At 41.3% G+C, this 24,497-nt stretch overlaps 1 protein-coding gene across 1 annotated transcript in view; it reads right to left on the bottom strand.

Annotated features, from left to right (window-relative positions):
- The window catches only part of pdzd2 (PDZ domain containing 2), a gene marked incomplete at its 5' end in the record, with an annotated part of 118,753 nt that overhangs the window by 16,670 nt on the left and 77,586 nt on the right, over window positions 1-24,497 (bottom strand). The window contains 8 exons of the mRNA XM_084055970.1: window positions 2,926-3,070; window positions 5,853-6,060; window positions 7,163-7,412; window positions 8,248-8,522; window positions 9,585-9,816; window positions 11,777-11,954; window positions 15,983-16,086; window positions 16,824-16,914. Of these exons, the coding sequence (XP_083912096.1) occupies window positions 2,926-3,070; window positions 5,853-6,060; window positions 7,163-7,412; window positions 8,248-8,522; window positions 9,585-9,816; window positions 11,777-11,954; window positions 15,983-16,086; window positions 16,824-16,914 (1,483 nt within the window). The remainder of the gene's footprint in view (window positions 1-2,925; window positions 3,071-5,852; window positions 6,061-7,162; window positions 7,413-8,247; window positions 8,523-9,584; window positions 9,817-11,776; window positions 11,955-15,982; window positions 16,087-16,823; window positions 16,915-24,497) is intronic.

Genomic DNA, 24,497 nt, shown 5'->3' with positions numbered 1-24,497 from the left:
CCTTCATATTTGATCCAAATTTCACGCAAATCGGTACACATGATCTCTATAGTCATGTGATCAAGACGGATCTGTTTCATTTTTCATATGCCATCCTGATTGGCTAACATTGACATGTAATGTTTGCAGGAGTGGCCCGTTTTGAACAAAATGCCGCAAATCATGAATGCAGCGTCCGATTACGGTGAAACTTTGAACGCACATTCACACTATGTTGAGGAACAAATGCCACCCTTTTAACATTGGCCTGTTATAGCGCCACCAGCAGGTCAAATTTAGCAAAACACATTTTTAGAACAAAATGCCTCAAATCATGCATACAGTGTCCGATTGCCGTGCAAGGCCTAGGAATAAATGGCATCCTTTTCACATTGGCCTATTATAGCGCCACCAGGAGGCCATAATAACCTACCTGACCTGGCGGAGACTTTTGCTCCGAGGAGCACTTTTTCTAGTTATTATTATATATATTTTTTCCTATCTCCGTTGAGGACAGCGGTCACGGACAATATTCCATGATTTTTCAAAGGTACAGTAAAATCGCTCGTTTTCACTGGCAGTAGTGGCACACTACTACACTATTGCAGTTAAAGAGTTAATCTAAAGATTCCAATGGGATTCTAGAAGAAAAGCTAACTAGCAAAGCAAGCAGCTAAATGGAAGGGATGGGGGTGGGGGGGGGGGTAGTAGCATATCTACCATTAGCTACTGGGGGGGAGAAATAAGTAAAATATTCACCATGGATACAAAGCCATCTGTGTGCAGGTATTCCGTTTGGGGGGGTGAGGGGGGGTGTGGTCCTACATCTTAGAGCAGCGTGGGGGGGTTAAGAGACACACTGCTCTATTTAATGGACGTCCCATCACATAACTACACAGTCCCCCAAAACCAGGACAGATCGTTTCTGTCGAGTGGAAACCTTGTTTGTCCAAAAGAACGTTACTTTTCAAGAAATTAAAACAAATAAAGAACCTGTGTTCCAATTGCAGTTATTATTTAGTCATAAATAAGTAATTGAAAAAACACAGCCCCCTCATGTATTAGAAGGACAACGTCAGTCACCAGAACCAAGGAACAGGTGTTTTCGATGAATCTATCGTGGTTAGAATGGAGTTTGAGGTTAAAATGGCAAATTGTTGTGGCGTTTTGAAGCTTTAACAACACACTGTTTAGAAAAAGAATTTCTCTCAGTTTGCCACTTGCCAGTTTTACAGACTCTTGTTTTCTAAGCTCAGGCCTCATTTAAGTCAGGGGTTTTCAACCGGTGGTCTGCGGAGGTATTGCAGGTGGTCCCTGGCCATGCATTCAGAATTAAAAAAATATATAATAAGTTTCAGGAGTTCTGAGTTTCTGAGTTCCTGGTCCCCAGGTTGCTCTTAGTCAGGATGGTGGTCCCTGGGTCAAAATCAGTATTTGGTGAAGTGTGCCAAGCATGTTTTGCTTCCCAAGTTTTTTATAGGAAGGTGGCGTGTCTGATAAAATAATGATCAAATATCTAAATATCCCTTTAACCCATTAAAAACTGGGAGAGCATCTGTGTCATTTTTTATTTTAGCTATATGTACATCCGTTTGTTTTTTAACATTGAAGTGAATGGAGCAGCAATTTTTTGGATAGCGTTATCTCCTAGTTCCTTTGAGATAAAAAAAAAACAAACAAGACCAAAAAAAATATATTAAAAAAAATATATATATATTATTATTATTATTTTATTTTTTTTAAATAATTTCGTCATTTCCGTCCGTGGCCATGATAGCCATAGTGCCATCGGACGGGAATTCCCGTTTTTGGCAGTCAAAGAGTTAAAATGTCAGTTAATTCCTGAGATTTTTTCTAAAATCTTTAACTCAATCTTTGCTTCTGGGGGTCCCTGGAACAAAACATTTTGAAATGGGGGTCGGCGGCCAAGTACATATCATTTTGGGGGTCCTTGAGCGAAACAAAATTAAAGATATCTACTGATGTCCAGGGATAATAGTATTTGGGGAAAACATGGGCACTAAACATGGGCGGCCATATTAATTATTGTGTTTACTTTTTTCTCCATTTCCTGAAAAGTAACCATTTTGGACATACAAGGTTTACACCCGACAGAGACAATATCAAAAATAACTTTTGTTTAATTGACACTAGTGACACAGTGTGACTTTAAAGGGTCATTCTCACCAAGCACCATAACTATAACAATAACTATAAATGTATACCGTAGTTTGAAAAAAGTTGATGGTAGAGTTCACATCACAGCTACTGTACAACAAAGACAACGGTGAATGATATAGCTCTAATTATCGTTACGGTGCTTAGCACGAACGGCCCTTAAGCCCTAATTTATGCTCTGGTACAACGCGCCGGAAAGCGGTCGAGAATAGCCGACCTACAAGCTCACAACGTGCTTGTATATTGGCTATTCTCGACGCGAGACAACCCCCGCACGGCGAAGTGAAAATAGGCTCTACTACGCACAGCAGCCAAATTGGAAAGAAATTGGGCCTCTTCCTTAACTGCCTTCACAGGTGTTAACAATGATACTAATGAAGGCTCTGTTCCATTTTGTGTAGCACAGTGGTTCTTAAACCTTTTAAGGACCCCATACACTGAGAGTGTATCAATGTAGAGAGTGTATAAATGGAACTGTTCCATTTATACACTCTCAGAGTTACACACCAGTGTGTAGGGACCACTTGGAACCCCCTCAAGGAACCATGAGGGTCCCTGGACCACACTTTGAGACCAACTGGTGTAGCAGAGTGTTTCCAGTGAGCCAACATGCACAGTATCATCACCCTGACTCTGCTCCAGAATGGAACAGAGCCTTCATTAGTATCATTGTATCAACACCTGTGAAGGAAGAATGGAAGAGGCCTAATTTCTCTCCAAAGTGGCTGCTGTGCATAGAGCCTATTGGGCGCAAATGTGTCTTCTCACCTGAAACGGGTCTCTTGATCTCGAGGCAGAGGGTGACGGGGAGGCTGTGCATGAGGTCACAGATGTCTTGATAGCTGGAAGAGGACACCAGCGTGTCCCCGATCGCCACGATCTCATCGCCCACACTCATCTTCCCCATGGATTCCTGGGAAGGACGGGACATTCAAGAAAGGGACAGATTTAGCAACAACAAGGCTGCTGCTTTTTCAGTGGTGGATACTAGTAAACGAAGCATTTACGTGTTTTATCCCTTTAAGTACTCACACTTAAAGGGATAGTTCACCCCTAAAATGACTTTTTTTCTACCGATTAGTCACCCCATGGAGACTTGAATTCATGGATATTTTTTTTGTTTTTGTCGCATTCCGAAGCCAATAATTTGATGACCGGTTCCGGTAAGAGACACAAAGAGTCTCCTTTGTGTCTCCTACCAGAACCGCTGCCTACCGGTCCGCTGGTCATCAAATTATTGGCTCAGGAATGCAACAAAAACAAAAAAATATCCATGAATTCAAGTCTCCATGGGGTGACTAATCGATTAAAATAAAGTGTTATTTTGGGTGAACTATCCCTTTAACACATTGACTGCCAATCGCGTAGACCTACGCAAACCTATTTAAAGCCGCCACGTGCCAATCGCGTAGACCTACTGTACGCGAAGTGGTCTTTTTTTTTTTTTGAAAAAAAGTTCACATTGCATTGTAGGCCTCGTTCGACACGACACATTTCATTGTAGCACCACCGGAAACGGAATTATCCGGGATCCGGTTTTGCTGATCCCATCGGCCTCCATTCTAAAGCGGACACAAAAACGCCATTTTCTCTTTGTAGTTTTTCTCGTCGCTGATCGCTGTTTAACATAAACCGTTGTAACTACAAGATGGCGGATCCGTTTTGCATGGGGTTTTCACTGGTCGACGTAGTCGGATCTCCGCTGTGTTTACAAACAGTTTAGAGCTCAATCTTAAGAATTTTAACGAGGTCTATGGCGACGTGAAAAAAACAACAACAAAAAACAATAAAACGCTGGCACTGGTGAGTACATTATGAGATTAAACGCTGGCATGGAATGTGTTTTAAAGGTATAATATTTAACTTTGCTCTGTGTTGACATAACAAAACAGTAAATTCATTTCTTTACCTATCATTTCCCTCTATAGCAGTGTTGATTTTGACGGCAAATTTTGATTTTGTTTTAGTCATAGTTTTTTTTAAATAAAATACCATTTAGTTTTAGTCATATTTTAGTCGACTAAATATCATAAGAATTTAGTCGACTAAATGTACATTTGATTTAGTCGACTAAAATGTATTTTGTCAGTCGTAATGGCAGATTTTACACTTGGTTGCGTGCTGAAAATAGCCGATCTAGAAGCTCACAAAGCTTGCGTTGTGAGCTTGTAGCTTTGCTATTTTCAGAACGCAACACCCGAGCATAAAATGACTTGTCTTAGTTCTACTGGATCTCTTCTCCACTCGTCCCTCCTTAACATTGCATTTGTTGACGAAATTGTCAATAAATGGAGTCTTAGTTTTAGTCATCATAGCTTAGTTTTTATTTAGTTCGTCATAGTTTTAGTCGACAAAATCAAGGGTCCATTCTGTTCCATTTGTACGCTCTCAGAGCTATTGGGGTCCTTGAAGTTAATACGTTTGAGAAACAAATACTTGCATGGTCTAGGTTAGTGGTTCCCAAACTGGGGGTTGGGTCCCCAAATGATTTCAGGTGGTCCCCAGATGATTAGCTTAGCGTTTTCGCGCTCAACAGTAAACAAACCAACATACTGTATAAGTGCAGGGTTTATGCACATTTCTAAAGTTACAATTTAAGGACTTTTAAGACCTTTTTAACCTTGAAAATGGAAAAAGAAATAAACTAATTATAAGACCATTACTATGTCAAAAGTAACCAACAAACTATACTATGAAAATGGTCAAACATTGTCCCAAATTGTCAAATATTACCTAAGAAAGAGGCACACATTTTGAAAATGGACGATCTTCATGCTTGCGTTGCGAGGCGTTGTGAGCTTGTAGATCAGCTATTTTATTGAGGTTGAGAACCCCTTGGTCTAGGTCAGCGGTTCTCAAACTATGGATCGCGACCCAAAGTGGGGTCGCGGGAAGGTGCCATTGGGGTGGCAACCCAAAAAAAATATGACTTTTTCAAGAAACGGTAAAAAAGGAAAAAAGGGAAAAAAGTGAGGTCGTCGCCAGCAAACAAACTATTGGCTTGACTCCACACACACGCGCGCACGCACACACACACACACACACACACACACACACACACACACACACACACACACACACACACACACACACACACACACACACACACACACACACACACACACACACACACACACACACACACACACACACAGCTCCAGATAAGCAGCAACAAGACAACACACACAAGCTCTTGCTGAGGCACACAAACTGATTTAGCTCTGTTCATAAACGATTTACTGCTTAACACTTAGCCTGCCCTAATTATTTCAGATTTTTTGCTGTTTTCTGCCAGAGATTTTTCATTGAAATTAAAAAAGTACTCAGGAGCCGAGATACAGAATTTTTAAGTTTTGAGTTAACAAGGAAGTGGATAGGAGTCTTTGAAAAATCATATCTCCTTGGTCTTTTTGGTCAAATTGAAAAAAACAACGCATTCAATAGAGCATTCAATAGAACGCATTTATGCGATCTTGGTGGCCAAGTGCGCTATTTAATAGATCGCATTTATGCGTGATTGGCAGAAATTGAGTTAAAAGAGCTATTTTGGCTGTTTTTGTTAGTCCGAGAGCAGGAGGGTACAGGACCACGGGTACATTTGGTTCCATCTGTAGCCTCGCGGACGCCAACAAAAATCCCATAAAATATGGGGTTGTGGTATAAAAAAACTAGGTGTTGTGTGTGTCAATGCGTACCCTCTCTGCGGCCCCTCCAGGTCTCAGCCCGGTGACCACCACCCTCACAGGGGACGACTTGATCTCCAAGTCCAGGCCGAACGACTCGTCCTCTCTCCTCCTCAGCACCACTGCGTCGATGGTGCACACGCCCGCCAGCTCGCCGCCGGGCTCCGCCCCCTTCCTGCTGTACTGCTGGGGGTGGGCTGCGGAACAACCCGGTGACCTGCTGGGATTAGGGGACGAGAACCATCATGGATTTTGGACGGTATACGATGAGAGTGACAGAAATAATCACGATTATTAAGTAGAATTTTCTTTCCAGAACAGTATGTGGATGTCACAACCATGATCGCATTTTGTAAATTAGAGCAGGGGGTCCGGGACCCCTAGGGGGTCCTCAGAGTTACTACAGGGGTGCCGCCAAATCTTTGTGTGATATGATTTCTTTTTTTTTTTACATTAACCGTCTGAACCCTAGCATCCCTATTGCTAGAGAAGAACTTTAGCACGAGGCGTTGTGAGCTTGTAGATCTGCTATTTTTTGGCAAAGAGGTATGGAAAAACGAGCAGACCAAGTAAAAAAGAAGATTAATCTGCAACACAATGTTATACAATATAGAGGGGGGTCTCTGGGGGTCTCTCTCAGCTCCGGGGTCCTTGGCCTGAAAAACTTTGAAGACTCCTGAATTAGGGTTTGTATTACATTTGAATGGCTTCTTTATCATAGAAGACATTTGTAGAAGTTAAAATGTTTGCTTTACAAACACATTATATTCAAAGTTTTGCACAAAAGAAAATAGCAGCAGATCTACAGCTCGGTGCCGCGCTATGAGCTTGTAGATCTCCTATTTTTGAATAGCCAAAGTATAAAATGATGGTTATAGCTAAAATCTAAAATGACACAGTATGCGTTCCAGGATAGGCTCTATGCACAGCGGCCATATTGGGAATTAATTGGGCCCCTTCCTTACTTCCTTCACAGGTGTTACCAATAATACTAATTAAGGCTCTGTTCCATTAGTGTGGCGTAGTGGTTGTCTTGTTTTCAAGGACCCCCATAACTCTGAGAGTGTACAAATGGAACCAAATGGACCCTTACGGGTCCATTTGGTTCCATTTGTACACTCTCAGAGTTACACACCCACCATAAGGGGCCATTTGGGAACCAAAATGGAGTGTTTCTAGTGAGCCAACATGCACCCTGACCAGAATGGAACAGAGCCTATCATTGGTAACACCTTTGAAGGAAGTAAGAAGAGGCCCAATTTCTTTACAATATGGCTGCTGTGCATAGAGCCTATTGAATGTGTTAAAAGTCACATCCCTACCTGGGATTGGCCACTCCTCCTCCTCCTGCTGCTTGGGGCAAGGTGGAGGTGGGGGATGGCTCGTCACCTTTGACCTTGGGCTGCTGGGGGGTCAGGCTGGGGGCCTCTATGCTCATCATGCTCTTGACGCGCGTGACAGCCTTGTGCTCCAGCTTGGGCGAGCGCTTGGACTCCACCTGGCCCGCGTCTCGCCCCGGGAGGCTGTCCTTCTTCACGCTCAAGCTGCCAGAGCCGGGAGCGACCGCGCCACCTAGGGGTGTGTCAACGGTTCATGACATGTTAGTTGACGATGAACCAGAGGTGGAAAAAGTATACTCAAATGTACTTGAGTAAAAGTACAAAAGTATTGGTATCAAAATGTACTTAACGTACCAAAAGTAAAAGTACTAAAACGTTTGAAAATAGCAGATCTACAAGCTCAAGCTTGTCGATCGGCTATTTTCAAATAGCCTATAGGTATAACGTTTAATGGGTTAATTGTGTTTTTTTTGGTATTGGAACATACTCTATGAATACACATTACATTTCTGTTAGCCTATTATAGGCTTTGTAAACAAAGATGGCTCTGGGCACATAATCAAAATAAATAATGTACAATGGCCAACATAGGCCATATATTGAATAATTGTATACTCTCATAATAATACTAATAATAATAACTATGCAATAATTAAAATATATAAAATTGTAAAAAAAATAAAATAAATCTAAAAACATCGTTGCTGTCCAGAAGAAACCAGCTAACTCCATTGTTCCGCTTTTGCATTTTTTTCTCCCATAAATCAGTGCTATTGAACACCCTTTGCGTCTGTCTGTTGGTACACAAAATATTGAACCAATGAAAAGTATTAAAAAGTGCTTCTGACAAAAGCAGCTCCATTGGATCCTCAAACTTTCTGCTAAACCAGCTAAGTCCACCAAAGGGGGGTGGAGTTAGCTGGTTTTGCTGACTCCAGGCTCCACCCCCTTTTGACTTCCAACATCAATGGAGTTAGCTGGTTTCTGCCCGACAGCAAATATATTTTTAAAATATGAAAATAAAATAAAATAAAATAAAATAACAATAATTGTGACAGGGGCCTTACCGCCACCTGCCGGCGCCTCGTGGTCAAAGGGACAGCGAATGGGCATGAAGGGCGACTCGGCGCCAGAGTTGATGGCGACGCCCCCCTCCTCCGACTCCAGCGAGCTGCCTCCATAGGGCGGCGTGGGCACGTCGCCGCTCCTATCCTTACGGGAGTCGCCGCCGCCGTCCTGGCTATCCTCGTCCACCTCCAGAGACGACGTGGCCATCGCGATGCCCGAGTCGCCGCTCTCCGTTTGGCGGGGCGGCCGAGCTTCACCGGAGGAGGTGGCGGTCCTGAGGATTGGTCACAGGGTTATTAAAGTTGTAGAGTTGGCTAAAACTAACAAAATAGCTAAAACTAGAATATTTTGCAATGCTATTGCATTGAGTTTGGCGGTGTGTCAAATTTTGTGTCAATTACACACCCCATGAAGCCTTGAATTCATGGAGATTTTTTATTTTTTTTTGCATTCCTGGGCCAATAATACCGGTTCATCGGTCAGTAGGAGGCTCTTTGAGTCATCAAACTATTGGCTTAGGAATGTGACAAAAACAAAACAAATCTTCATGAATTCAAGGCTTCATGAGGTGTGTAATTGATAGAAAACTAGAAAAAGTGCTCCTCGGAGCACAGGTCTCCGCCAGGTTAGGTAGGTTCTTGTGGCCTCCTGGTGGCGCTATAATAGGCCAATGTGAAAAGGGTGCCATTTCTTCTTGGGCCTTTCACGGCAATCGGACCTTCGTGATTCATTCATGATTTGAGGCATTTTGTTCCAAAAATGTGTGTTGCTAAATTAGACCTGCTGGTGGCGCTATAACAGGCCAATGTGAAAAGGGTGGCATTTCTTCCTAGGCCTAGTGGGAATGTGCGTGCAAAATTTCAAGGAAATCGCATTCTGTGTTCATGATTTGAGGCATTTTGTTTAAAACAAACAATCCTGCAAACTTTGGAAGGCAATCTTAACCAATTAGGATGGAATATGGAAAATCGGACAGATCCTCGTTGATCACATGACTATAGAGATACTGTGTACCGATTTGTACTGTCAAAAAATATGTTTTGCACAAATCGGCCTCATGGTGGCGCTATAACAGGCCCATGTGAAACATTTGGGGCAGAGGTTCTGAATTGGCATCTAGGGAGTGTGTGTGCAAAGTTTCGCTGCGATCAAGCCAACGGTGCCAGAGATTATCTGTTCACAGACGGACACACGGACGGACACACACACACACGGACGGACAAGGGGTAAAACATATTCTCTCACCATGCCTTCGGCCTGGCGGAGACAATAAGTAATTATTTGGGTGTACTACTCCTTTAAATTCAGGAAACGTGAAAACTTGAACTTTAATAACCTTGGATTGGTGGCCCTCCGGAAGGTGGTGGTGGGGGCGGACCCGGGGGCGTGGTCCAGTTCCTCGTCCTCGTCGCTGGGGTCGTCCTCGTCGTAGCACATGATTCGCCGCTGGCGGAGCAGGGGGCTCCGGACGGAGGCGGGGCTACCGCAGACGCTGGGCTGGCGCGCGGCGTCCGCGTGGTGGCTGACGGGTTTACCGTCTGCTGGGTACACCACGCCCCCTGCCACGGCTGTAGGAGGAGTCAGGGGACACGTCATGTCACACACATGCACAACCAGCGTTGGGCTTTTAATATATTACTGTAATATTATTATTTTACCCAGTAACGAGTAGTGTAAGGTATTACTCTGTCAAAACAGTAATATTATACCATATTACTATGTAAAAAAAAAACATACATATTACTCAGGTTTTGTTGGCTGCCTTTTGAAAACATTTAGTTTAAAAGAGAGATTGCTGCTTTATTTTATAGACTTTTTGGCTGATTGGTGACTTTTTTTGCGGGTAGGGGGCAAAAGTAAAGTAAATTAAATGTAATTTAATATGTAATATAATATATTACTCTTGATTCCAAGTAATAAGTGATACAATATCATTACTTTTTTAAGGAGTAATATGTAATAAGTAACATATCACCCCACTCTAAACGGTATAATATGTGCCTATTTGACTCTGAGAGTGTACTAATGTTGCAGCTTTACAGTACTTGTTACACTCTCAGAGTTAAACACAGACACGTAAAGCCCAACTACGGATCAGTTTCCTCGGTTTTCCTCATTCAGCCCAGGTTCAAGTTCATTCTGTCGTCGTGAGCTTGTAGATCGTCTATTTTCGGAGTGCGACACCCAACCAAGCATACGTCGTCTTGTCTGAGTTCTACTGGATCTCTTCTAAGCGAGTCCCTCCCTAACATTCTCGTCTAGTTTGTATTTGTTGACGAAATTGACAATATATTTAGTCTTAGTTTTAGTCATCATATAATATAATATATATATATAATATAATATATTAGTTTTTATAGGTAGACAAACATTCTTTGGCATAGTTTTAGTCGACAAAAGGAACACTATAGCATTAGTTCCTAGGGGTCCTTGGGGGGGTTCCAGGGGGTCCCCAGCAAAATGTGTTAATACAGCATCACAATAATTGTAACCCCTTTATCCATATTTGATACGTTGCCTATTTAAAAAATAGCATTTCTACAAGCTCACAGCGTGTCACTTCATGCCGTGCTGCGAGTTTGTACATCTGGTATTTTATAATTTTTTGGAAAAATCTTGAAAATGTTTGGAAATGTTGGAATAATGTAGAAAATCAAAACATCAAATCATCTCTTCTGGGGGTCCCTGGCGTGAAACATTTTCAGATGGGGGTCCGCGGCCAAATATATTATCAATTTGGGGGTTCTTGGCACAAAAACGTTTGAGAACCATTGCACTATAGCATTGGTTCTCAAAGTGGGGTCCTTGAGGGAGTTCCAGGGGGTCCCCAGCTAAATGATAGATACTTAGGAACCAAATTGACGCTTACAGGTATGTAACTCTGAGAGTGTACAAATGGAACCAAATGGACCCGTTAGGGTCCATTTGTACACTCTCAGAGTTAAAGGAATAGTTCACCCAAAAAAATACTATGTTTCTATAATTTGTGGAGATTTTTTTGTTTTTGTCGCATTCCTAAGCCAATAATTTGATGCCCGTGTGTATTTCCGGTAGGAGACACAAAGAGTCTCCTTTGTGTCTCCTACCGGATATATTAGCCGATAGGAGACTCAAATTATTGGCTTAGGAAAGCGACAAAAACAAAAAAATTCAAGGCTTCATGGGGTATGTAACTGATCTTCACCAAAAGGACAAAGAAAGGCGCAACAGTTCTCCTGTTCTTTCTTGTATGTAATTGATAGAAAATAAGTTATTTTTTGGGTGAACTACTCCTTTAAATTAACATTGATTTTACAATATAAATTGGGGTCCCAGAGATAGAAATTCCATTAAATGGGGGTCCGTAGCCTAATGCATGTCAAACCGGGGGTCCTTGAAATTAAAATGGTTGAGAATCACTGCCAGAGCCGTAAAAAAGTCTTCTCTTACGGGGGGTTCCTGGCACACCTTCTCAAAAGGGGGTCCAAAAGGCTAATAAGTGTCAATTTGGAATGAAAAAGCACTGCTCTATAGGATGCTTGGGTATACCGTGTGGGTGCATAGAGGGGTCCTCCATGGAGCTGCGCTGGTGATGCAGCTGCATGTCGTCGTCGCTGGAGCCCAGAGCCATGGCCTCACACAGCATGATGGAGGAGTGGCTGCACCTCACCGCCTCGGCGAGGGAGAAGTACTGAGCCAGCTCCGACTCTGAGCTGAGAGACGCTTGCTGCACAACGAGAGGAAGAGAGGAGAGACGATACAGAGCAATGTTATCATTCGTTTTACCATTTGTTTTGGGTTTTTTATTTCATTTTGACTTCATGTCAAGATTTAAACAAATCTAATGAAAAAATAACTAACTCAAACCGTATTATGTGCTTACAAAACTAACTAAAACTAACTATATAATAGAGAAAATATGTCCTAGAGACATTATTTTCCTTCAGAAGTACTGAAAATAGACGATATACATGCTCACAACCAGTGTTCATTTTGTTGACTAAGATTAAGATTAAAAGACGAAAAGATTTTGATATTTAGTCGACTAAGACTAAACAATTTCAGATGACTAAAATAAGACTAAAACTAAATGGTGTGTTATTCAAAAGACTAAGACCAATTTGTTGTCAAAATTTACTCTGCTCACAACACAACCACGTATTTTTCTGAGCTTTTTTAAAATCTCGCCCTTAAAGCGCCTATGACATTGCCCGAAAATGTCATATTTGCTACTGTACGTTAAAAATATTTTAATGACGTCAGATTGGGAATGGTGCCGTAAGCCAATGAAATTCACTTTTTGCAATTTTCTTACTGTAACTGTACATGTTCTGTCTGGGTCGCAGTGCAAGCCTCCTCCACCACAGCCTCCTTGCACTAAACCAGGAAGTGGCTTTACTTGAAAATGTCTTTTATTTGTAAATCTGTGTATATAAAATATATATTTCCACTCAAATCTCTTAGTTACAGCAACATTGTTCATGTGAAGTAGTTTGTTTATGCTTATATATTGATATTATAAGAATCGCTATGGTCATTTCGCACAATGGGTCTCCTAGCTTGTCCAAGGGGGTCAGCATGAATTTATGGCCGGGTTCGAAGCACCTCAAAGCGGGGACACAGGGGCTACCTGCATGGTGGCTCCCTGCTGGCCGTGGATCATGCCACATTATGTTTCTAAACAAACGATTCATTATTTTATATTTATTTATCCTAATATTAACCAAAGGTCTCCCTCTGGTTGATATAATTCATTTATTTCATTTCTTTTATCGGATATTTATGTCCCCGCCCCTTGTCAGTCAACCAACACATGAGCCCCCCATCCCGTGACCCACCGTGATCTACCTACTGTACGACTGGACACACCTCCCATTCGTAGCAGGAAGACACAGAGTCGAACGTTTGTTTGCAGAGATGCCACAACATTGTCGCTGTGTTTTTGGTTGCGCTAATTACAGCTCTCTTTTCCCCTTTTCCCCGTAATGAAGCCTATCCGTGGCATCGGAGAAAATGGCTGGAGTTTACGCACTTTGAAGAAGGGGGTGTCTTCAATAACTCGCGGTTGTGTGACAGGCATTTTTTGGATGGGTGCTTTGAGAATAAAGGCCAATTCTCGGCGGGATTCGCGAGCTGCCTTTTACTGCCCAAAGACGCAATACCGTCTATTTACACGGTTGGAAATTCTCCTCCACCAAAGGTAAGTCATTCTACTTTACTTTCAGTAGTAGCTATAGTAGTTAGTTTCAGAGGTTATATAGGCTATGGAATGATTGTTTTCTCTACGTGTTTTAGCCAGCTACCCGAGATTTCGGCTGTCAATATGGGGTGGAACAGAAGACCGCCAGTGTTCAAATGAAGGCGCGAAAAGCATTTACGAGGAGTAAAGGTATGTGTGTGTGTGTGTGTGTGTGTGTGTGTGTGTGTGTGTGTGTGTGTGTGTGTGTGGGCGCGCGCGCGCGTGCGTGTCGAAGTTATCGTTTGAATATCAACCAGATGTTATGATGTTCTTACAGTAGGTGTGTGTGTGTGTGTGTGTGTGTGTGTGTGTGTGTGTGTGTGTGTGTGTGTGTGTGTGTGTGTGTGTGTGTGAGAGAGAGAGAGAGAGACGTGCAATCGAAGTTATAGATTGAACACTTATCAAGCAGATTGTGTGTGTGTGTGTGTGTGTGTGTGTGTGTGTGTGTGTGTGTGTGTGTGTGTGTGTTTGTGTGCGCGTGCGTGCGTGCGTGCGTGTCGAAGTTATCGTTTGAATATCAACCAGATGTTATGATGTTCTTACAGTAGGTGTGTGTGTGTGTGTGTGTGTGTGTGTGTGTGTGTGTGTGTGTGTGTGTGTGTGTGTGTGTGTGTGTGTGTGTGTGTGTGTGTGTGTGTGTGTGTGTGTGTGTGTGTGTGACTAAAACACATCAATTCAAGTCATATGCGTTGTATACAGTAGGCCTATATAATATATATGGACTTCTCCAAGCTCACACCATGTCACAACACATTGTGAGCTTGGAGATCAGCTGTTTTTGTCAATCAATCAAATAATCTTTGCCTAGGCTATAATGACTTACCAATAGAGATGCCAGGTTAACATGCCCAAAATAGGGGCAACAGGTTGACAGTTAGCCCTATAATGTCTGTGATAATACATACATTTCATGTATTCCAAATACACAGCCATAGATTGGTCCTATCCCCGCCCGGTTAGCAGACTGATCTGTACTCACCCAATAATTAATTCCTATGATTTGGAGTCACATATTGTCCTCTAGTTTCATATCCATTTGAAAGTTCTGGCAGAAAACGTGTGTTTAGTAAAATGTCAATTGTGTGCCCCATACGTTTGTGCTTACCAAAGGAAGTTTTCTTTGGAATACATGAAATGTATGTAATATCACAGACATTCTAGGGCTAGTTGAAAGTAAGCAAGCCTTTCAGAGCCATGTGGCTCATAGGTCAGGCAGGAGCCTATCTCCTGCTTCTGTAGCGTGAGGCAGGGGAATTGAACCCTGACCTCCCAAACTCAGGGTGGACACTAACCACAAGGCCACTGAGCTGAACAGTTTGAAACTAAGTGGTTCATGTTATTAGCCTATTCCATTATACTGACCTGTTCTCTGTAACCACAATGTCTGCGATGGAATACAATGAATAGCATTACAGAACATATTTTGCCAGCATTGTTTTCCAAGTTACATCATGCACATTGGTTTGTATTGTCTAAGTTTTATGTCTTTGTGTGGATTAGCATCCCAGGTGCACATGAACACTAGGGACGCTTCAACGTGGATGCCTGACCAGTGTGGCATCGAAGACGGAGAGCCACTGTTCCACACCCACATCCACACCAGACTCTACACCGAACTCCACACCTACATCCACACCCGTAAAAAGGCCACGGATCGAAGCTGTGGCGAACTTGAGCATGGACACTGAGGAGACACAGTCTGACGCCACATATGTGCCTGATGACTGTCTCTCTCAGGATGTCGCACAGGATATTCACAGGTAATAATCTAATGTTCTTTGATGAGCCCCTGCCCTTTGTGTCTGTTATAAAATAATATATCTATTGTAATATGTTGTAATATCTCCTCTCCAGTACTCCACCGTGCAGTGCAAGGAAGTACATTGTGTTTGAGGACAACTTGTTTCAGTTGCTCAACACATGTCCCACTTGTACCCGCAAAGTACAATAATAGCGGCTCCGAGGAGAGCTGGTAGCCCCCTCGGAGAGACAGACAGCCATGTTTGCGTTCAAACAATAGCGATTTTTACCAATTCAACAAATAAGCATAAATAAACTACATCACATGAACAATGTTGGTAAAACTAAGAGATTTGAAGGGGAATATATATTTTTTATAACCACATTTACAAATAAAAGACAAATTATGTACAGGTCACTTGCTCATTGTCCTGGTCTGTTTCATGCAGTCACAGTGCGAGATGACAGATCAGCAGAGCCACTGTACGTCTCGCGGTTTTCAAACTGTTTTCATAGAGACCACGTGACGTACAGTATAACACATGATATTTTCGGGCGATGTCATAGGACCTTTAACTAATATAAAACTAACGCTAAAACGAATACAAACTTGATTACAGCATCCATGTCATTTTAGATTCTATATATATATATATATATATATATATATATATATGGCAACATAAGTTGCTGTGTATATAGCAACTAAAATGACACGGCATAACAACGTATAGGTGTAACAGGTCTAAATGGATCAAATGTTCTTCCAGTCTTACCCTGCTTGCAGGCTCCAGGAACCTCTTCATGGTCCAGCTAAGGCCAGGAGATCCTTCTCCCTGCTTGCACTTCACTGTGGGGGATGGACTCTTAGACGGAAGACCTGGGAGAGGCATTTATAACTGTTTCACTATTTGGTCCAAAAAAATTGCCGGTCTACAAGCTCACAATAAAAATATATATTTTCAAAGATTTGCACACATTTTTCAAGATTTTTCAAAAATAGCAGATAAACAAGCTCATAGCGCAGCACTCGGTGCCACACTATGAGCTTGTAGATCTGCTATTTTTGAGCCATTAAGGACCCCCAAATGTATATGTATTTTCCCGTGGACCCCCATCTGAAAATATGTTGTGCCAGGGACCCTCAGAAAAGAACATGTGTGTAAAAAAGAATCAAAATTATCCAAACCTTTTTTTTAAAAATTGAAGATGTACAAGCTCACAGCGTGAAACAAAGTGACGTGCTGTGAGCTTGTATATCTGCTATTTTTCAATAGCCAACTTGTAAAATATGGATAAAGGGGTTTACAATGTATTCAAACATTTAGCTGGGGACCTCCTGAACCCCCCAACTTTGAGAACCCCTGATATACTGTACATTTTGAAAGCATAAAATGATTAAATATGTCAGTCATTTCTTTATAATATTGAAGTTATTTGTCATATCTGCCCTGTGCAAGTTTTGTTTAAAAGTGTAAAAGCCAAGCAGAAATTTCAACATAATTATGTTCCAATGACCAATGCTAAAAAAAAAGCTTGTAGATCTGCTAGTTTTGAAGAGCCAAAGAAAATGACACAGATGCGTTCCCGGTCTTAATGGGTTAAAGAACGTCCTACCTAGAGTGTGAGATGCTGTGTGTCCATCCTTGCTGAGGCTCTCTCTGTGCATGGAGCGAGCGATCACCAGGTCCATCTCCTGCTCTGACACCTATTCAATGGCAACATGACATTACACAGTTAAATGAATACAGCGAAACACACGCTTTGAACGCAAACCAATAACCTTCATATCGGGGCTCGTTTTTCCAGTGGTGGAAAAAGTATATATATTTTTTTACTTAAGTAAAAGTTTAAAAAAAAGAAAAAGTCCGGAATTCAAAATGGACTTGAGTAAAAGTATTGGTATCAAAATGTACTTAAAGTACAAAAAGTAAAAGTACTCATTATGCAGAATTCAAGTTTTCAAATGTATAGAACTCTTTTGAAAACAGCCGATCTACAAGCTCACAATGCGTCGCGATGCGACGCATTGTGAGCGTGTAGATCGGCTATTTTCAAATGGTCGAAATGTATATAGGGCTGAAGTGGTTAAGGTTTGTCTTGTAATAATAATCTAAATCTACAAAGTAACTAGTAACTAAAGTTTTCAAATAATTGTAGTGGAGTAAAAGTACAATATTTGGATCCGAGATGTAGTGGAGTAGAAGTAAAAGTATTGAACATTGGAAATAGTCAAGTAAAGTACAAATTCTTCAAAATTGTACTTAGGTACAGTACTTGAGTAAATGTACTTAGTTACTTTACACCACTGCAAACGACCAATAACCTTCATCAACGCAACAACCAATAACCTTCATCAGGGAACTGTTTTTTTTTTTGGTTATGGTTGTCTCTTTTTGACTACAGAGGGTAACCCAAAACTTATAAAACCTTACAGAACCTGTGAAGTTCTGTGACGGTTCTTTGTGTATGTTTCCATTATAACCATCAAATAGGGATTAAAGGTAGGGTAAGTGCTTTGTTAAAACGAGTGTCACCTCAGCTTGACCAATCCTGAGCAACAGAACGGCTAGTTCCTCCCATCACCTCACATTAATGCTACCTCCTGAGCAGAACCCAAGTTAGGCTTTGAGAACCTTATGTGAAACCCAGCCATAGCGCATAGAAACACATCCAGAACCTTAGTTCTTGTAGTCAAAAAGAGCCGTCAGAATGGAGATCTTGTTTGTGTTTTCTATGAAGCATGGCTGGTCCTGCCAACATATTATACGCCAGTAGGTGGCAGTGGAGTTCAAGCAATAATAACAAACACGACCCATGTGTTGAACTTTATAACCAGTGGTGGAAAAAGTACTACATTTTTTTTTACTTAAGTAAAAGTATCAATACTGCAATGTAGAAATACTCTGTTAAAGTAAAAGTCCAGAATTAAAAATGTACTTGAGTAAAAGTACAAAAGTATTGGTATCAACTTCAAGTAGCAAAAGTAGAAAGTATTCATTATGCAGAATGTCCCATTTCGCACGTTTTCAAATGTATAAAATGTCTACAAATATTTTGAAAATAGCCGATCTACAAGCTCACAATGTGTCGCATCGCGACGCATTGTGAGCTCGTAGATCGGCTATTTTCAAATGGCCGAAATGTGAATAGGTCTGAAGTGGTTAATGTATGTTTCGTAATAATAATCAAAATCTACAAAGTAACTAGTTACTAAAGTTTTCAAATAATTGTAGTGGAGTAAAAGTACAATATTTGGCTCTGAGATGTAGTGGAGTAGAAGTAAAAGTTCTGAAAATTGGAAATACTCAAGTGAAGTAAAAATAGCATTTTTTTTTTATTTTTTTTACTTAAGTACAGTTCTCGAGTAAATGTACTTAGTTACTTTACACCCCTGTTTATAACACACCACACAGAGACATAATGAGGCCCATATAGAATATCTTCACAGTCAGGTGGAAACCTTCTATTTCCAAAACTGTTACTTTTCAGTTAATGGAAATGTTTCCCAATGGATCCAATTTAGTTATTATTATTATTATTATTATTATTATTATTATTATTATTATTATTATTATTATTTATTATATTATATTATTATTTAGTCACAAGCTGTTATTAATAGACTTTCAACCTGACGACAATGGTTGAAATATTTCAAACTCTTTCAAAAGTAGTGAACATAGCAAATCTGCAAGCTCACAACGCGTCGCAACATGTTGTGAGCTTGTAGATCTGCTATTTGTGCTACTTTTGCATGACAGTGTCATATGACGAGGTATTACATATGGCACTAATTTATTAAATGAATTAATTGATGAAAGAACATGGAATATGGAGATACAAGGACAATGTTTCTCCCCGACAGCAACGATATTATAGATATGTGTGTGTGTGCGTGTGCGCGCGCGTGCGTGCGTGCGTGCGTGCGTGCGTGTGTGTGTGTGTGTGCGTGCGCGTATCTCCCTTACCTACACACACCACACGTGGTGTAAAGTAACTAAGTACATTTACTCAAGTACTGTACTTAAGCACAATTTTGAGGTATCTTTTACTTTACTGGAGTAATTCAAATGTTCAGTATTTTTACTTCTACTCCACTACATCTCAGAGGGAAATATTGTACTTTTACTCCACTACAATGATTTGAAAACTTGAGTTACTAGTTACTTTGTAGATATACATTATTATATCATAGAACATACATTAACCACTTCAGCCCTATTTTATACCAAGGCTATTTGAAAATAGCTGATCTACAAGCTCACACCGTGTCGCATCGCGACGCGTTGTGAGCTTGTAGATCGTCTATTTTCAAACATTTTAGTACTTTTACTTTTGGTACTTTAAGTATATTTTGATACCAATACTTTTGTACTTTTACTCAAGTAAAAGTTTGAACACAGACATTTTACTTGTAACAGAGTATTTTTTATATTGTGGTATTGCTACTTTTACTTAAGTCAAATATCTGAGTACTTCTTGCACCACTGCACCACGCGCCCACACACACATTTTGATCCCATTTTCTCCAGCTTGTATAATAGTTGGTATTGAGCGTCTGAAGTCAACTGAACCTCCAAGCACAACATCTCCCCTTGGCCAAGAGGCTCTATGCACAGCAGCCATATTATCACTTCCTTCACAGGTGTTACCAATGATACTAATGAAGGCTCTGTTCCATTTAGTGTAGCACAGTGGTTTCCACGACCCCCATAACTCTGAGAGTGTACAAATGGAACCAAATGGACCCTTACCGGTCCATTTGGTTCCATTTGTACACTCTCAGAGATACACACCTGTAAGTGGCCATTTGGAAGCCCATGAAGGTCCCTGGACCCCAACTGTAGACCCACTGGTGTAACAGAGTGTTTCCAGTGGGTCAACATGCACAATATCAGCACCCTGACTCTGTTTGACCAGAATGGAACAGAGCCTTCATTAGTATCATTGGTAACACCTGTGAATGTCTTCATAATATGGCTGCTGTGAATAGAGCCAAGTGGGCGACCTGAGTTCGAATCCCACGACGGACATAAATGTTATGGATTGCTACTCTAAAGTCAACGGTTCCTTCGAGCTACTGGTGTTTACTGCTCTCAATAAGTCTTACGAGGTATATAAAAACACTCGGTTACAAGTAAAAGTACAGAGTACAGAGGTGTTGGCGTCAACATACATACCGTTGCTGTCGGGCAGAAACCATCCTCTCTCCATATTTTAACTGTTTGTGTTTTTTCGTAAAATGAACGCCCTAATTGATCATACTACAGCGTCACACAACAGCATCATACGTAGCAGATCTACAAGCTTGAAGTATTGAGCTTGTAGATCTGCTACTTTTGATATTTTTTTATTTGAATCCTGAAAAGTCACAGTTTTGGACATATGTGGTTTCCACCCGACAGAGACGATATACTTAAAGTACCGAAAAAAAAAAGGTTTTCAATATTTGTCCAAATCTTTCGAAAAATGTCCGATCTACAAGCTCACAACGTGACCTATCGCACCGCGTTTCGACCTTGTAAATCGGCTATTATCGAATAGTAAAAGTATACAATGGGGCTTAATTGGTTAATTTACGTTTGTGATAATAATGTCAGTCTACAAAGTAACTCGTAAGTAGTTTTCAAATAATTGTAGTTTAGTAAAAACTACAATATTTGCCTCTGAGATGTAGCACAGTAGACATATAAAGTATGGAAAAATTAACATACTTAAGTAAAGTACCTACAGTACTTGAATAAATGTATTTAGTTACTTTCCACCACTGCTGATAATGACTGACAAGGAAAAAAACTTGACTCCTTAATGTCAGACAAGTTAACCACTTAAAGCCCAGCATTCGTATTGAGTGGAAAACCTACAATGCTACAAGATCTGCTGTTTTCTGCAAATGTATTTAATGTACAGCCGGAAACAGAAAATACCCTAGTATAGAGCCCTGAGGGACAACGTATGGGCTTTAAAGTGCTTGATAATCTTCTCCTAATGAAAAACTGTCACTCCACTGAAGACGAGAGAAATAGCAGCGTCCTGAAATTGTAGCTTACGTTTCTTTTTTAAGCTCCGGGACATGTTTGACACCTGGGTGGGATAGGGGTGAATTCACAGGGCTATGAGCTTTTTGGCCCTGGGCTCATTTTGAACCGAGTGCAGCGCAAGGTCATAATAGTTTTACATTTTTAATTGTTTTTTTTATTTCTATTTCGCTTTGACTTCATGTTTTCAATTTCAGTTAGTTTTAATTTGGTTTTATAGCAGACACGTATGCTCATAGTGCGGCACAAAGTGCACAGTCGCTACACGCGTTACTCCTACGGGCTGGGAGCGGAGGAATGTTGGGCGGGAGGAGTAGGACGTCGGAGGCTCTACGTCCTCCCAGTGGGGGCTCCTCACGGACAGGTGAGCCAGTAGGATACCACACGCAGCAATGTGTGTGGGTTGGAATGAATTGGCATAGCGACTACATTGGAGAGAAAGAGACAGTTTCAGTTATTTTTTTTATTTTTTTTAAAGCCTTGTTTAATCTTTTTATTTCAGTAATAGCGGCACTATGTAACTTGTTTTTGTGAATAAAATGTAATTTTGTCCAATCTGTATGGTAGAGTATGTTAATAAAATACAACATACAATTGGGGTGGTTGTATTTGGTCTCCCTGCTCTTCTATTGAGACATTTACATCGTGTCAAAGGTCATGTCTCACTTAGGCAGGATTTGACACAAATTCTGACCTGATGGTCAAGATTCAATGTATCCCCTGAGCAAGCAGGCAGGCTCTATTAGCTCAACGGTGAAACATTTCAGCACTTGTGCAGGAAACCATGTTCAAATCCGGGGTAGAAGAGGAAAGTTACAACAACTTTAACTAAAATGCCGTTACAATTCTAGTTTTCCGTTTCTTTAGTTGTAGTTAACTCTAATAACTGGGAAAGAAAAGCCATCAGTCTGAAATGGAACCATATTTCTTCTACCTCCGGGACATGTTTGACATGTCGGTGGGATAGGTGTGAATTCACAGGGGTATCGTCTTGGCCCCGGGGCTCATTTTAAACGTAGTGTACAGAGAGAGAGAGAGAGCGTAGAGCGACTTTTTGTGTGCCTGGAGGGAGATCCATATTTCTGGAGCTCCGAGTAAAGCTAATATTACATTTCCTGTCTGGGCGCCTTGCTCAAGGTGTTGGGTTTCAAAAAGGTGGGTGGGGATTGAACCGACAGTGTGTCGGCTGCTGGCTGCGACCTGCACTGTGAAGGAATGTGGAATGCAACTGAGGAAAAAGATAGAAAACTCCCACAGACGCTGGCTGAAAGTGGAAACCAGCGGCAGAAAGTAACTAAGTACTTTTACTCAAGTACTGTGCTTAGCTCAATTTTGCGGTGCTTTTACTTCAAGTGTGTTTCACTATTTTCAATACTTAACACTTCTACTCCACTACATCTCAGAGGCACATATTACTCAACTACAGTTATTTGAAAAACTGTAGTCTTTAGTTACTTTTGATGTCAATAATTGGTGTTTATTTAGCTTTCCTTCTCTCTATCACTCCATCTCACTCTACAGCAGCAGCTGCCCAACCTTTTACCTCGAGACCCATAACTAGTGAAAATAGCCCATCTATACAAGCTCAGATCTACAAGCTCACAACACGTCGAAATGCAACACGTCGTGAGCTTAAAGATCTGCTATTCTCAGTACGTCTTAAAAAAATAGTTTTTAAACCCCAAAAATGGGTCCCGATCCACTGCTTGGGAACCACTGCACTTAAGAATCTGTGAAGCCCCAAAAAAGGGGCCCTTGACCTTTCAAACCCCCCTCCCATCCATTAAATGGTGCATTCCTTATGAACCGCACACACACACACACACACACACACACACACACACACACACACACACACACACACACACACACACACACACACACACACACACACACACACACACACACACACACACACACACACACTCCCAGCAGTCCTACATATGGTACATTAACACCCCACAGCATTTATGACAATAATAAAGGCTGCTATGTTAAGTCAGCACATTCCAGCTGTTCCTGTGTGTGTGGAGCCCTTTTTGGGGTCTTTGGTGTGCACGAGCGGAGTCCCACAGGGTTCTATGCTAGTGTCTTTTCAGTTTTCACTCGACATGTGTTTGTTTATGTTGAATTCCTGAGCCAATAATCCAATATAGGCGACTAAGTCACTATAGGAGATGGTGCAAAATGATATAAAATAATGATATCAACTTTAAAACAACTCTCACAGTGTAATCACCGAGAGGCCTACTGATGATCCAAGTTCAAAGAGAATGTTTTAAATATGGGTTTGCCCTTGCTAAAAGGATCTCTGGCTAATAAGCCTTAACCCATTAAGACCTGGAACGGAATCTGTCATTTTTTTATTTGAGCTAAAAAGCATTATTTTTACACTATGGCTTTTCAAAAATAGCAGATATACAAGCTTAAGGATAATTCCTTTTAACAGGTCATTCATGAAAGTCCTTGCGGTCTTGTTTCCAATGAGAACCTGTGAGCAATTAGGGGTTAAGAGTCTTGCTCAGGGACAAATTTCATTTCATCGACGCATATGCTGACCTGGCCTGGAATCGAACCTGGGGCAACCAGGGCCTCTGGCTCCCTAGGCGGGCTCACTAACCATTCAGCTATGGCCGCCCCCATAGCTGCATAGCTAATAGAGCTATGAGCTTGTAGATCTGCTATTTTTGAAAAATAGTGAAAATGTGCGCAAATCTTTGAATATATATATTTTCAAATCGAACATTTTTAACTTAAATCTTTGCTTCTGGGGGGATCCCTGGAACAACATATTTTGAGATGGGGGTCCGCGGCCAAATACATATCATTTTGGGGGTCCTTGACATAATGAAAAAGTTTGAGAACCACTGTACTGAAGTTCAAAAATGGAGTTCCTTCTTCCACTACCATTGGTGTGAGCGTGAATGATTGATGCGGGCGGTCATTAGCATATTAGCACAGGTGGAGGGTTGGGGACTACCTTCCATATGGCCAGAGTCTGATACAAACTAACAAAAGAGAGAAGATGAAAAGGTGAGCCAGATGGCAGTGCTGCCATGTGTTGACGAGAGGTGTTCCACAAACAAGCTGACTCTCTGGTAAACAAGCTCTTTGTCAACTTGCCAACACAACACGGTGCGTTGTTCTGCCCCCTCATGCTACGGGACTCCCTCTTTCCCCGGTGTTTCGCCCCGGGTGGGCGTGTGCAGTGGTGTAAAGTAAGGAACATATTGTACTTTTACTCCACTAC

The sequence above is a fragment of the Gymnoscopelus microlampas genome (assembly GCF_963454915.1).
Source record: "Gymnoscopelus microlampas genome assembly, chromosome: 4".
Lineage (NCBI taxonomy): Eukaryota > Metazoa > Chordata > Actinopteri > Myctophiformes > Myctophidae > Gymnoscopelus > Gymnoscopelus microlampas.
The sequence above is the reverse complement of the archived record's forward strand: the minus strand, read 5'-3'. Positions and strand labels throughout refer to the sequence as shown.